The sequence below is a fragment of the Artibeus jamaicensis genome, unplaced genomic scaffold, assembly GCF_021234435.1.
Source record: "Artibeus jamaicensis isolate MK-2021 breed Jamaican fruit bat unplaced genomic scaffold, CSHL_Jam_final contig_685, whole genome shotgun sequence".
Taxonomy (NCBI): Eukaryota; Metazoa; Chordata; class Mammalia; order Chiroptera; family Phyllostomidae; genus Artibeus; species Artibeus jamaicensis.
Genome location: NW_026521924.1, coordinates 25,600,451 through 25,615,007, shown reverse-complemented (window position 1 = coordinate 25,615,007; position 14,557 = coordinate 25,600,451). Strand labels below are relative to the sequence as shown.

Here is a 14,557-nt window from a genome sequence, read left to right as displayed (position 1 = left end):
ATGGAAGAGTGTGGGACCATGGGAGGGTCCTGGGACTGAAGGTCCTGCCCCACTTGCCATGTGACCGGAAACAAGCCCCTTCCCCATTATGCATTTCTGTTTTCTCTTCTGTGAACTAAGGGAATTGGTGGATCGTCTTTAAGGGTCATCCGCATATGCTGTGTCTCTTCTCTAGTTTGTGCCTAACTCCTGCCCCTCTTCTCCCCCCACACAGGTTCCTTCCTCACTGCAGCTCCACCTTCTCCGGGAGGAAAGTAGCTCTCCTGCTGTTTCTCTCCCTCTTGCTGGAGCAGACATGGGCGGGGCCTCACAAAAAAGTCAAACGTGGGTTCAGAAAAGCTGCTGCTGCTCTGTAGCAGGCATTCCCTGGGGGTGCTGAGGGCCCTACGCGGGCTGTCCGATGAAGCCACTTCAGCTGTGGCCTCAGAGAACTAGCCCTACTCAGTCACCCTGGGCCCTTCAAATCCTTCCCTCACCTGCTCCCTGAAAATTATTTCCCTAGCTTTTCCCCCATGTGTCTTTTCCGAGTTTAATTTTTAAAAATGAATCAGTCATTAGACAGGAGGAATCGTTGAGAATGCTGGGAGGTCAGATGCTGACTTGAGGAAGTCGTAGGAAAGGGTGGGAGGAGATGGGGTCTGAGAGTTAGCAGATCGAATCGGCCCAAGTCCATGACTGATAAGGATGTTAGGCTGATGGAAAGGGAGGAGTTAATCCCAGGGGACTACTGATGCCAGGTGTCAAGATGGGAACAGAGAGAAGGAGCTGTTTAGGCATGGAGAGAACACTGGTGTGGTTTTGAACATGTTGCAGTCAGAGGTGCTTTGAGATGCTCAAATGCCGTTTTCCCCAGGGGGTTGGATATAAGTGTCCTTAGCCTGGAAGAGAGGACAGGGGTGGGGGCAGATCAGGCAATCGCAGTTAGGATTGTCATGGGAATGGATGTGGTCACTTGGGAAGTGTGGTTGAATAATGCCAGGAGAGGGCTGAGACCAGAACTCTGGGGAGGGTTCTCAGTCACTGTGGAGGAAGCCCTGGGAGGTGGAGAGGAGGGGTCACAGAGGACAAGGTTGAAAGGGGCTGACAGGGAGGAAGGAGGATTCTGAGTGAGAGTTCAAGCTGACAGTGGGGTAAGGAGGTACCATGACTGAAAGAAACTCTAACAAAGGTTTAAACGGTTCCCCCCAAACAGGAAGCAGGCAGAACTGGCTGGAGTTGGCACTAGTGAGAGAGAAGGAAGTTTGTCTTCATAATCGCAAGGTTGCTGTGCCCCTCTAGCCCGTTGGAGGTCTTCCTATGTGATTGACTGAACTCTCCCTGGGCCCTTGGTCCAAACCTAGAGCATGGTTCCCAAGTGGCAGCCTGCATCCTGGAGCCCAGCTGGCTGCTGCAGGATCACCTAGGAACTTGAAAGAATCTGATTCCCGCGGCCTCGCTTTCTAGCAGGGGTGTCCAAATTTTTGGTGTCTGGACCACACTGGAAGAAGAAGAGTAGTCTTGGGCCACATGTTAAATCCATTGTGACACACAATCATGAAAAATCTCACACTATTTTAAGTAAATTTATGATTTTGTATTGGGCTGCATTCATAGCCATCCTGGGGTGCATGCGGCCCGTGGGCTGCAGGTTGGACACCCCTGCCAGAGGTTCTGATGTAGCCCACAGTCTGTATTGGCTAAACAACGCGCAGATATTTTGATGTACCCTCCAGATTAGGAACCATAGGCTTTTCTTAGCTTCAGGTTATCCTTGGAGGGAGCATTAAGGTTGGGATAAGGGGTGAGAAATACAGTCGCAAAGTGCTACAAGTCTCAGCGGCCAGACCTCAGGGGAGATGCGGGGCTTCTGGAGTGAGCCATGGATTAGAAGCCCCACACTTTCTCGTAAGTCACTGTATCATCCTATCTGACCTCATTTTTTAAAAAAATCTGTGAAATTAGGAGGTTAATACTAATGATTATTATAGTGTTTGTAATTCTGAACTGTAATCACACACTCACTATATTTAAGAGGGTGCCACGTCTCTGGTCAGGTTCCACTGGAGAGAGCCTCAGTTTAGAGCCATGAAGCCACATCTGTAGCTGCTTTCTGCTGCCTTGTAACCAGTTCCCAGTCCGTGAAGAGTCCGGCACGGTGGGTGTGGATCCTACACTCAGGTCCTGACCAGGCTGGAACCAATGCGTTGGCCAAGGCCTCAGTTCTCACCTGGAATGCGGGGTTCTCTTCCAAGCTCACTGGTTGTTAGCAGGATCATTTTCTTGTGACTGGTGAACTGAGGGCTCCTTACTGCCTGTCAACTTGTAGGGGCCGCCCTCACTCCTGGGCGCTCAGCCTCCTCCACCTTCAAAGCTACTAATAGCATAACAGGTTCCTCTTAGAGTTTGAATCTTTCTGACCTCTTCTCCTCTACTAATTAGGAAAAAAATCAACCTCTTCTTTTTAAGGACTCAACAGATCGGATCGGGCCCACTTAAATAATCTCTGTGTCTTCAGGTCAACTGACTTGAGACTTTAATTCCCTCTACAAAATCCTTGCGTGGAACTATCTAAATAGGTGCTTGATTCATTAACTAGAGAATGGGAATTTGGAGGGCTGCAACTTCAGAATTCTGCCTCCTAAAAGCACCGACATAAGGATTCCATATGGGGCCCTAAAAAGAAATCCCCACCTGCCAAGCTCTCACCATGTGCCAGGTCCTGTGATAAGTGCAGTCTAGGCATCCCATTTCATTCTTATAAGCAGCCATAAGATAGAGGTTGTATTCTCATTTTACAGGCAGGGCCATGATGACGCAGACAACGGAGACCTTTTTTTCCCCAAGGATTTTTAGCTGGTTGGGTAGGAGGCAGGCTCTCTAGCCGGATCTGCCTCACAGGGCTTCTTCCCCTCTACTGGTCGCTCCTCCGTTAAGACGTACCTGTGAAGTCATGTAGCGGAACCCAGGTGGTCTTGAGCTTAGAGGAAGTCAGAAGCCAAAATCAGGCCTCCTGACTCCGATTTCCATGATATTTCTATTATTTCTCACTAATTAATTTCCCCTGTCAACTAAGATACAAGAGGCAGAAACTTAGGCATTAAAATATTGAGTTTTGAGAGGAGATAGGGGCTCCTGAATTTAAGGCAAGGATCTTGGTCCCTATTTAACCCCCTGCCCTGGAATCCAAGAAGCTTCCCCTTTGGTTCTACCTGGGCACACATTTCTGATTCAGATCTACTTGAATGGGCTGAGCATGGTGAGCAGCAGATCCAGTCCCTAAATACAAGCAGAGCAAGAACTGCAGCTTAACGGCAGAGGAGAGGCCTGGGAGGGTTTCACTATTCACCTTTGCCATGGGAGAAGAGCTGAAACTCTCAAGGGATGTGAATTCAGACATGTCTTTCTTACAGAGAAGCCAGGAGAATGCATCCCAGAGAGGATCATCTGCGAAGCTAGGGTTCCAGACTTGTGCAGAGAGGATTTCGCCTGTGATGAAAAAAGGAAGTGTTGCTTTTTTGCCTGCGGGAAGAAGTGCATGGATCCATATGAAGGTATTGGCTTCCTGGCTGAGGCGCCTTTGGAGGTGCCCTACTTCCTGCTTGGTCCAGACCTGGCTGAACAATTCCCTGGGATGTCAGGTTAAAGAGGTCAAGGTCTGAGCTTTGCTCCTACCCTAATTAGACTCCCAGCCTTCAAGTACATGCTTACTGTGTGTTAAGAGACTATTGTTTGCATGGTGGCTTAGAGGCTGGGATTGTTGTTGAACACTTTGGCCTCCAAGGAAGTTTTCTGGTAACTCAAAGTAATAAGCTCCTATAATAGGGAACTGTGCATTTTATGTAGCTTAATTCAGCAAATATGTATCGTCAATGCCCTTTGGCCAAAGAGCACCTGGAACACATGTAGTTGGACACATTGGGTTGATTTCTCATTACAGTAGGTGTGAAGGTTCACCATAGACAACCTGAGGAATCTCGGGAAGAAGCTGTTAGAATCTACCATAGGGCTGAGGCTTTGGGTAATTTCAAGGAGGGTCTAAGTAAGTGGAGGCAATTCTATGAGTATCTCAGTGAATCTTAGCTGTAGAGAGGGAAGGCTAGAGGGAAGACAGAGCTGTAACTGGTAGAGAAGCAAAAATCACTCATAGGGTTTGGTATTTTGTGGATTTCATAATGATTTTTTCTTGGTGTCACATTATCATGGACACAGAGTGACCTTATTTGAGGTGAATGTCCTGTGAGATTGTTTAAGTCCGACAGAGGAACAACATGACTTAGCTCTGAGCATCAGAAAAGTCTTTAGCCATGAGGGGCTGCTTTTTTTCTTTCCACTATTTTATTTGCTCCTATGTGTCAGGTGCTGTCTTAGGCACTTTGGCTATAGTTGCTGAACAAGTCTTGCCCGCCCCTGCCCTAGAACTCAGAGCAGGGCAAAGATCATTTCCAAAGTATTCTATGTCCCGTACATGATATGCTTTGCAAGATAGAAATGATGCTCAGAGATGCTCTTCACCACAGAACATACACAGTAGAGCTGGGACTAGAACACCTATCGACCACGGCTCTTTCTAGGACTTGAATGGTAACACCATGTACTATACGAAGGCTGAGGGCCTGACCCCTTCCCTCTTTTACTACCTTTTATGTACTTAACCTCTCTGCATCTTGCCCTCAGAACCCTGCATGCTACCTGTAGATCCAGGAAACTGTAGGAGTGTTACTACCCGCTGGTATTTTGACTTACAAGATAATGTATGCAAACACTTTAACTATGGAGGCTGCAATGGGAATGCCAACAACTTCCTCAGCCAGAAAGACTGCATGACGGCTTGCTCATTAACTGGTAAGACTTTTATCCTTGGCAACCAGAGGGCTAGTCTAAGTAGAAATAGAATACCTGCACTGATAGAAGCCCAGGCTTTGAGGTTCAAGTCTTGGCTCTGTCATTCACTGGCAGGGCAGTCTTAGGTGAATTACCTGCCTTTCTGAGTTTCAGTTTTCTTGTTTATAAAATAGGAATAATAACAGTATTTACCTAATTGAATTGTGCTAAAAAATGAGATACTGCACATAACTATCTCAGTGTTAATCTTTGGCCACTGAGATCTGAAAGCCTGGTCTACCCCTTAGAAGCAGGTGTTTCTTCATCACATTGACCTGTTGAGTACCACCTGAGGACTCCCTCGGGATCAAAGCATAGGCAGGTCAGCTCTGGAATCCCATGTTGTAGGGGTAGAACATGGAGTAGGTGAAGAGAAGGGTAGGAAGAAGGCGAGGGTGGTGGATTCATTCCTTTGTATAATGACCATCACCAATGATGTTGGGAGACAGGATCCCACTGAGTTTAGAAGCCAAATGACCTGGATTAAAACCCTACTTTTCCCACTTATTGCAAATTTCTTCACTTCTTTGAGTTTCATGTCTCATCCTTCTAATACTGGAATGATAGCAAAGACCTTATTCAGTTGCTGGCAGGATTATATGTGATTAAAGACACAAAGATTTGACATGGTGGCTGTTCAGTAATGTGGGCTCACTAAATAGCAACAATTGAGATGGTGACCATTTTTTTGTCATTTTATTTTATTTTTTAAAATATACTTTATTGATTATGCCATTACAGTTGTTCTATTCCTCCCCTCATTCCCCTCCACCCTGTACACCCCCTACCCCACCATCCCCCCTTTAGTTTATGACCACGTGTCTCAAATCCTTTAGATTCTATATTTCCCATACTATTCTTGCCCTTCCCCCTATCTATTTTCTACCTACCTTCTATGCTACTTATTTTCTGTACCTTCTCCCCCCTTCTCCTCCTCCCAATCCCCTGTTGCTAACCCTCCATGTGATCTTCATTTCTATGGTTCCCCACCTGATCTAGCTGTCCTCTTAGTTTGCTTTTGTTTTAGGTGTGGTTCTTAATAACTGTGAGTTTGCTGTCCTTTCACTGTTCATCTTTTTTATCTTCTTTTTCTTAGGTAAGTCCCTTTAACATTTCATATAATAAGGGCTTGGTGATGATGAACTCCTTGAATTTGACCTTATCTGACAAGCACTTTATCTGCCCTTCCCTTCTAAATGAAAGTTTTGCTGGATAGATCAATCTTGGTTGTAGGTCTTTGGATTTCATGAGTTGGAATACTTCTTTCCAGCCCCTTCTTGCCTGTAAGGGCTCTTTTGAGAAATCTGCTGACAGTCTAATGGGGAGTCCTTTGTAGGTGACTGTCCCCTTATCTCTTGCTGCTTCTAGGATTCTCTCCTTCATTTTAATCTTGGCTAATGTAATTATGATGTACCTTGGTGTGTTCTTCCTTGGGTCTAACTTCTTTGGGACTATCTGAGCTTTCTGGATTTCCTGGAAGTCTATTTCCTTTGCCAGATTGGGGAAGTTCTCCTTAATTATTTGTTCAAATAAGTTTTCCACTTGTGGCTGTTCCTCTTCCCCTTCTGGCACCCCTATAATTCAGATGTTGGAGCGTTTAAAGATGTCCTGGTGATTTCTAAAAGCCTCTCCTCATTTTTTTGAATTCTTGTTTCTTCGTTGTTTTCTGTTTGGTCATTTCTTTCTTCCTTCTGGTCCACTCCCTTGATTTGAGTCCCAGTTTCCTTTTCATCACTATTGGTTTCCTGTGCATTTTCCTTCATTTCAATTAGTTTAGCCTTCATATGTTCCTCTAATTTGTTATTAAAATCAACCAGTTGTGTGAGCATTCTGATCACCAGTGTTTTGAACTGTGCATTTGAAAGTTTGGTTATTTCTTGGTCGCTTAAAGTTATCATCTCCAGGGCTTTGAGTTCTACTTGAGCCATGTTTTGGTCTGCTCACACCTGTTACGTATGAGGAGGGGAGAATTAGGTGTTCACCAGGGTGGGGCTACCCAGGTCTCTGGGTTGTGATGCTGTATGTGGGGGCAGGGTCAGAGAGGGGCAATAGTGATCCCCTCTGCGGCTTCCTGCCACTGGGGCCTGCGTTGTCTGTCTCACTGCTCCCTCCTTTGCTGGTTTTTGTGTTCGCAAATGTGTGACTGCGATCAGCCTGCCACCTTGCACCCTCACTGGGTCCGCCCATTGCTGCCGCACACCTGGGATCCACCTATGGCTGCCTGCGCGCCTGTGTTGGGGGATCTTTCCTGCCCAACCCCGCTCCACTGCTGGCTCCGCCCCTCTTACTGGTTTGGCTGAACAGTTTGTTGTTGTCGGACTTCCGTATAGTTCAATTTTCTGTGTTTTGGTTACTAAAACTTTGTTGTCTTTAAACTTGGTTGTGCGAGAAGGCACAGTGTTTCTACCTACACCTCCATCTTGGCGGAAGTCCTGAGATGGTGACCACTGATCTTCACAGTGTAGCACTGTGTGATTTACAAAGGCAGCATTAGCATTTTTGACCTCAGATTCTGGAAGGCAGGCTGAGAAGTGTCCCATAGCCACCATTTTACAGAAGAGGAAAGGGTGACTGAGTGGTAAAGTTAGTTGTCCAAGCGTTCACAGTGGGTCTGAGCAGGGCTAGAACTGTAATTCCATGGGCACAGTGAGCCTGAAATGACCAGGGCAATCCTATAATCTGACCTGATGAGACTAAGACCACAGACTTCCCTCTATGGGAGGCTGTAAGGGGTCATGTCAATGGATAAGACCTTGGCCCTCTCTAAAGGGCCAGCAGAAAGAGGCCAAGGGAGTGGGCTGGAACTGGTCTGTGAGAGATATATAGCTTTGGGGCTCACAGAGAATTTGATAATAGCTCTAAGAGCCAAACGCACTGCAGTCTGGGTCTAACTTGAGGAAGAAGAAGTGAAAAGAAACACCTCCTGTCATTGTAGAATTTGCAATGAGATGAGGACAACGGGAGACATGCAAAATCCTGAAGAATTAACTTAAATTCCATCTATGTGCTAATGACCCACCAATGTGTATCTCCAGCCACATCTGCCTCCCGAGCTCCAATCACTTACTCAACACCTTCATCTGAATCTCACAAACACCTCGCATTTAACTTGTCTAAACCTGGATGGCTTAGTTTAGCTCTCCCACCTCAAACCTGCTGTGTCCACGGATCTCCCCATCTTGGTTGGAAAAAACTACTCCTAAATCACCGTTGATATCTTTCTTTCTCAGTCAACACTCATTAGATTAGGAAAATAGATCCAGACTCTGACCTCTTCTTCCCACCTCCACAGCAGCCACCCTGATGTGAGATGCCATCTCCTCCCCTGGAGTATGGCAACAGTCCCTCACAGGTCTCCCAGCTTCTCTCCTTCCCTTTTTACAGTCTATGACCAACCCGATATCCACAATGATCTTTTCAAATGTGAGTCAGAGTCTGTCACTCCCTGTTCAAAGTAAAACCAAATCCCCTAAAATGGCTTACACTGATTTGTGTAGATTTCACACAATTACTCCTATTTTATAGAGAAGGAAACTGAAGCCACTCATTCATTGGCAGGACTGGGACTTTATCTTGGGCTGTCGAACACCAATCCCGACTCTCTTCTATATCTCATGAAATGTAAGCCTTTCATTCCTCCACAGCCCGCCAGAGGTGGGCAGAATGAACCAAGTCATGAGAGATACTTGTTTTGAGGAGAAGGGAAAGCTGTTTGAAGGGCAGTGGGAATGGGTGAGGTTCAAAGGGGCTCACGTCTGCTCTTGTTTTAGTCAAGAAAGGAGAGTGCCCAATCTTCCCTTCTGAGGAGCGTATGGAATGTTTGGACTCATGTAGGAGTGACAACGATTGCCCTCAAATGGAAAAATGTTGTGAATCCATGTGCGGCTTTGCTTGTGCCAGGGCCTGGACAGGTGAGGACTGGGACATGTCTCCCAAAACCTATTGGGCTAAGGGTGCCATGCTGTGTCTTAGGGTGACCTTAGAGGTCTCTTGGGAACTTTTCTTTTTTTAATGTCCAACCAATTCTCTCATGTTGCCCTCCTGATCTTGGGAGACTCCATGTTCTTCTTCAAAGCCAATCATGCATGGGACCACCCTCCATTTTCCCCATGCAACCTCATTTATTCTGAATCTCATTCTTCAATGGCCTACAAGGTGATAGTATGCACTTATTTATACAAAAAAAATCATAACCATTGAGTTTATTCCTAATAAGCCCTTTGTGTCTGCACAGAACTTCAGAGCATGCATAGCATGTTCACATCGTGTGAGGTTTGCTGGGGAAAAGACTGGTAGTAAAATGCTGTTGGGGTAGAAGAGAACTCCCCAGCCTCTGTGGTTAGTGCTCATTCTGCCACTCAGTGCTGAGATGGTATGGTCTTGTCCCTGGGATTATCAATGTTTTGAGGGATAGCATGGTATGATGGAAGGGGTCAAGGCTTTTCCAGTCACTTCAACTTTCCTACTGTTGTGTGTGTGTGTGTGTGTGTGTGTGTGTGTGTGTGTGTGGCCTTAGGCAACTTACTCCCTCCTATATAGCCCTCAATTGCTACAGTTTATAAAACAAGGAAGTTCTGGATGATTTCTAATACTCCTATCTCTGGCACTCTGGGATCAGATAACTCAAATTCATCAATTTTGTAGGGACAGGTAGGAATACTATCAGATTTTAAAAGTCAGAGATGGCAAGACTTTTTGATGTTCCTCGAATTATTAGCTATAGAAGTTGATAATCTGCCTCCTTTACTCTATTTTTACTCTAGGGGAAAAGATAAGAGGCTTAATCAGACAAAAACCCTGTTTAGGCTTCCCAAGATTACCCCAAATTTGTCTCAAACTAGAATCAAGTATTCAAGGTCAAGTGTTTTGTTTTATCCCATAAAGTCAAATCAGGTTTCTGCCCAGAAAAGCCCCTACTGTGTTCAAAGATTGATAAACCCAAGTGCCTGTGGGATGAAGACTGCCCACTGGGAGCGAAGTGCTGCTCACGCTGTGGGCTGAAGTGCCTGGACCCTGTCATGAATAGATTGTAAGTAAAACATGTTTTCTTTAGACAATCTCTTAAAAAATGGATTGGTTGAGTTTTAGAGAGAGAGAGAGAGATCAACTTGTTGTTGTCTTTGTTTATGTATTCATTGGTTGATTCTTGTTTGTGCTCTGACTGGAGATCAAACCTGCAACCTTGGCAGATTATGACAATGCTCTAACCAAATGAGCCACCAGAGAGACAATTCCTAAATCAGAGTCACAAACATAGTACGAACTGTCTTCTCTCTCTTCCCCTCCATTTTTAGTCACTTCCTTGTCTATTTGGTTTTTCAAAAGAAGAACCCAGTAATGGAGACTTCTTTTAATATAAGAATGTGGCCTGGTCATAAGCTATCACCCATTTTCATATTTAGCTGGTCCTGACTGGTTCCAGAGATGTGTGCAAGACCCAGACATCGGGAAACCATGAAGCCATATACCAGTGACAAAGACAAATCTGATTCCTGCAGCTGTTCAGATGTGTTCTAATTACAGTTGTTTATAAATGCCATTCCTAATCTTCCCTTTGACAAATTGCACAACTGTGGCCAAAAAAAATGCCATTATTTGTATGCTTCAGGGAATTCCCCTAATTTGTGTGTGTGTGTGTGTGTGTGTGTGTGTGTGTGTATGTGTGTATGTGTGTGTGTGTGAGAGAGAGAGAGAGAAGGAGAGTGAGAAAGGGATGATAAGACATTTCCAAAAGGGAGAAAGCTCCTGTGTGGCATAGATGTTCCTTTCTTCCTTAGTGATAACTAGGCTATTTCTGGAAACACAGCTTCATTCTTGAAGTAAAAGATTCCCTCTGTAAAACTTTTCAAAGGAGCAGGGAACCTAGAAGATTCTCCCTGGCAATAGAGTGTGTCTGACTCCATTTCATTAAATCTTTCTTTTCTTCAGTTGGAAAGCTTTGGCTATAAAGTCGGAAATGCACTAAATAAGGGACTTCCGCCAAGATGGAGGCATAGATGGAAGCACTGTACCTCCTCACACAACCAAGTTTAAAAACAACAAAGTTCTAGCAACAAAAATGCAGCCAAACCACAGAAAATTGAACTGTACGGAAGTCTGACAACAACAAACCCTTCAGCCAAACCGTTAAGAGGGGCAGAGCCAGCAGCAGAGCGGGGTCGGGCAGGACAGGTCCACCAGACCGACCTGGGTGTGAGACCCAGGTGCGCCAGCAGCCTTGGGTGGATTCCCAAGGCTGGAGTAGCGGGTGGATTAGCGAGTGGACCCACTGAGGGCACAAGGCGGTGGACCCACTGAGGGCTGGCTGCAGTCACACATTCGTGTGCAGATAAACCGGTGAAGGAGGTAGCAGTGAGACAGACCTTGCAGGCCCCAGTGGCAGAAAGCAGCAGAGGGGACTGCTATTGTCCCTCTGACCCCGCCCCCACATACAGCATCACGAACCAGAGACCTGGGTCGCCCCACTCTGGTGAACACCTAAGGCTCCACTCCTCATATGTAACAGGCACAAACAGATCAAAACATGGCTCAAGAACAACTCAGAGCCCCAGAGCCCATAAATCTAAGCGATGAAGAAATAGCAAAACTTTCAGATGCACAGTTCAAAACATTGGTGATCAGGATGCTTACAGAACTGGTTGATTTTAGTCACAAATTAGAGGAACATATGAAGGCTAAACTAATTGAAATGAAGGGAAATGCACAGGAAACCAATAGTAATGGAAAGGAAACTGGGACTCAAATCAAAGGAGTGGACCGGAAAGAGGGCAAAAATGACCAACCAGGAAAGGATGAGGAAACAAGAATTCAAAAAAATGAGGAGAGGCTTAGGAACCTTCAGGACATCTTTAAACGTTCCAACATCCGAATTATAGGGGTACCAGAAGGGGAAGAGGAACAGCCACCAGTGGAAAACTTATTTGAACAAATAATAAAGGAGAACTTCCTCATTCTGGCAAAGGAAATAGATTTCCAGGAAATCCAGGAAGCCCAGAGAGTCCCGAAGAAGTTGGACCCAAGGAGGAACACACCAAGGCACATCATCATTACATTAGCCAAGATTAAAATGAAGGAGAGAATCCTAGAAGCAGCAAGAGATAAGGGGACAGTCACCTACAAAGGACTTCCCATCAGACTGTCAGCGGATTTCTCAAAAGACACAGGCAAGAAGGGGCTGGAAAGAGGTATTCCAACTTATGAAATCCAAAGACCTACATCCAAGATTGATCTATCCAGCAAAGCTTTCATTTAGAAGGGAAGGGCAAAGTGCTTGTCAGATAAGGTCAAATTCAAGGAGTTCATCATCACCAAGCCCTTATTATATGAAATGTTAAAGGGACTTACCTAAGAAAAAGAAGATCAAAAAGATGAACGGTGAAAGGACAGCAAACTCACAGTTATTAAGAACCACACCTAAAACAAAAGCAAACTAAGAGGACAGCTAGATCAGGTGGGGAACCATAGAAATGAAGATCACATGGAGGGTTAGCAACAGGGGAGTGGGAGGAGGAGAAGGGGGGAGAAGGTACAGAAAATAAGTAGCATAGAAGGTAGGTAGAAAATAGATAGGGGGAAGGGCAAGAATAGTATGGGAAATATAGAATCTAAAGAACTTGAGACAGGTGGTCATAAACTAAAGGGGGGATGGTGGGGGGCAATGAAGGGGGGAAATAAAACAACTGTAATGGCATAATCAATAAAAATTTAAAAAGAAATGTACTAAATAAAAACAAAGTGATTTGTATTGAACTTAGAGAAACGTGAATGGAAGAAAAATGAAAACTCAGTGTTTATGTAAGCCCCAAGGTGCTAGGGATTAGAGGGTTTTTCTAGTTGTATAAGAATTTGTACTACTGATTTTTATATGCTGTTATTATTTTAGATAAACAGACCTCTGGGGGACATTGTTGGGTTCCAGTGGCATTTCACTGTGATCCCTTTGGAGCTCAGATCAGCTCTCTAACCTAATGACAAGTTGTCTCTTCAGTTTACTGTCCTGTGAAATGCCAGCTCCACTTTTCTAGAATTCAGGTCAGAGTCATGGTCATTAATGAGTCATGGTTTAGGATGAGTCAGGGTCTTTTCGGTGTGAAAGCCATCAGCCCTCTTGATTTGGGTGATTTGTGTGTATGTGCTTCATTCAAAGTACCTAAACCTAATCTGTAAATGCTCTTCTAACTATTCATTGTGTTATCGATTATTTGGATTATCTTACTTAATGGATTATTCATACTTTTTAATTTGATAGAAATAAAGGTGGTTTTTGTTCCTGCTAAAAAAATTCTGAGTTCTCATTTATTTTCAAGAAAATTGTACTTCACTTGGGAGCCCGGGAAACCATTCGGATATTTATAGACTCTGTGGGTCTTCAGCCCCTGCTCTCACTAAAGGCATGACTTTTATTTCCTTTGGACCCACTGTTCCTCTCTACCTTCAATTCCATAGTAAAATACCCTGTTTACACTAATATCAGAAAATCCCCTATTGATCAGTGGCAAGAACTTAAACACTCAGCTCCCTCTTAACTTTATCTCTGACACTCACTTGCCAGGTGACATTAAGTTGACATGTTTTGCTTTGCTGGGCCTTCATGATTCCTACCTGAACGAGGAGGAGATGGAGCCTGGGGAGCACTTGGAATCCTTGCACCTGGGTCTCTCAGCTTTCCATTTTCTCCCGGGCTGAGTTTGGGAGAAGGCAGGTAGTAGACATGAGAGGGACAGTGGTGCTGAGGACATCTTGGTCGTTCATTAGAAAATCTGTTCCTTAGTGTCTGTGGGGGATCTAGTGATATAGTGAAGTTGATGAGATGGGGTTGTGCAGTGTAAGCATCTGGCATTAAGCTTTTTTATTGTAATGTAAGTGCCCGAGGTTAAGCTTTTGATTGCAAAGGTGTTTATTTCAAAGACATCCATCTCTAATAAACATATTTCCAGCTGAAGACATAGCCATTAGCAAAAGAACTAGATAAAGGACTAGAATGCCCCCATCCATGAAGTCCCCTTTTTTAGGAAGTCCTGAGTACCCTAGAAAGCTGACCCCTGGAGTGACCCTGCTTCTCCCTTCCCATGCCCTAATTCGCACTTTTATGCTTCCAATTCTCTAATAAAGAGTGAACTGTGAAACCCTACATACCCCACACTTGGACTTTAATAAAGCCAGAGCCCCACATCCACACTTCTTGTCCCTCTCTCTGCCCTTGACCTTGCTTTGTAGCCCTCTAGCCTACTGTGTATCCTTTGGGACCTGTGAGTAATAAATTTTCAAAGTTCCCTGGCGGTTTTGTAGAGGTGAGTCCTGCCATCGTAGTAAGAGCCACAAGGGCTGGCCCAAGCACCGCCTTGGTCCTGGTGGTGGTAGGGGCATGCCTGTGGGGTCCACTGCCTGGGTGAATATATAGCCGCCTGACCGCAGACATTCCTAACCAAGGACATCACTATCCATAGGCTGAGGGGCTCTGTCTGTGATCCTAAATTTTGTGACCATATAGTCACTCACTGATAATAAGGTTGGCTTTGGATGGCTTCTGTCCATCAGGTAAGAAAGTTAGAGAACAAAGCTTGGCCCAGAAGTACAATAGCTAATTTGGAAAGAGAATGGGACCCTTAGAGATGACATTTACTCTTAGAAGAGTTCTTTCCCTCTATGAAGAGAGGTTGACCTGCTCACATTTTGGATTCCGTGGCTGTAGGAAAGG

At 45.0% G+C, this 14,557-nt stretch overlaps 1 protein-coding gene across 1 annotated transcript; it reads left to right on the top strand.

Moving 5' to 3' along the window:
- WFDC8 (WAP four-disulfide core domain 8) lies at window positions 1-9,893 on the top strand. Its single transcript, XM_053671194.1, has 6 exons — window positions 1-26; window positions 215-324; window positions 3,390-3,530; window positions 4,654-4,821; window positions 8,631-8,771; window positions 9,745-9,893. Exons 1-6 carry the CDS (start codon window positions 1-3, stop codon window positions 9,891-9,893), a joined length of 735 nt encoding a protein of 244 aa, XP_053527169.1.
- Window positions 9,894-14,557: the final 4,664 nt, after the last annotated feature.

What these genes read in the sequence shown, in the direction of transcription:
- WFDC8 (XM_053671194.1), top strand. Translation starts at nt 1, where the DNA reads ATGGAAGAGTGTGGGACCATGGGAGG. An exon ending in GTGCATGGATCCATATGAAG is followed by an intron (nt 3,531 to 4,653) that starts GTATTGGCTTCC and finishes TCTTGCCCTCAG; the next exon opens with AACCCTGCATGCTACCTGTA. An exon ending in GACGGCTTGCTCATTAACTG is followed by an intron (nt 4,822 to 8,630) that starts GTAAGACTTTTA and finishes CTCTTGTTTTAG; the next exon opens with TCAAGAAAGGAGAGTGCCCA.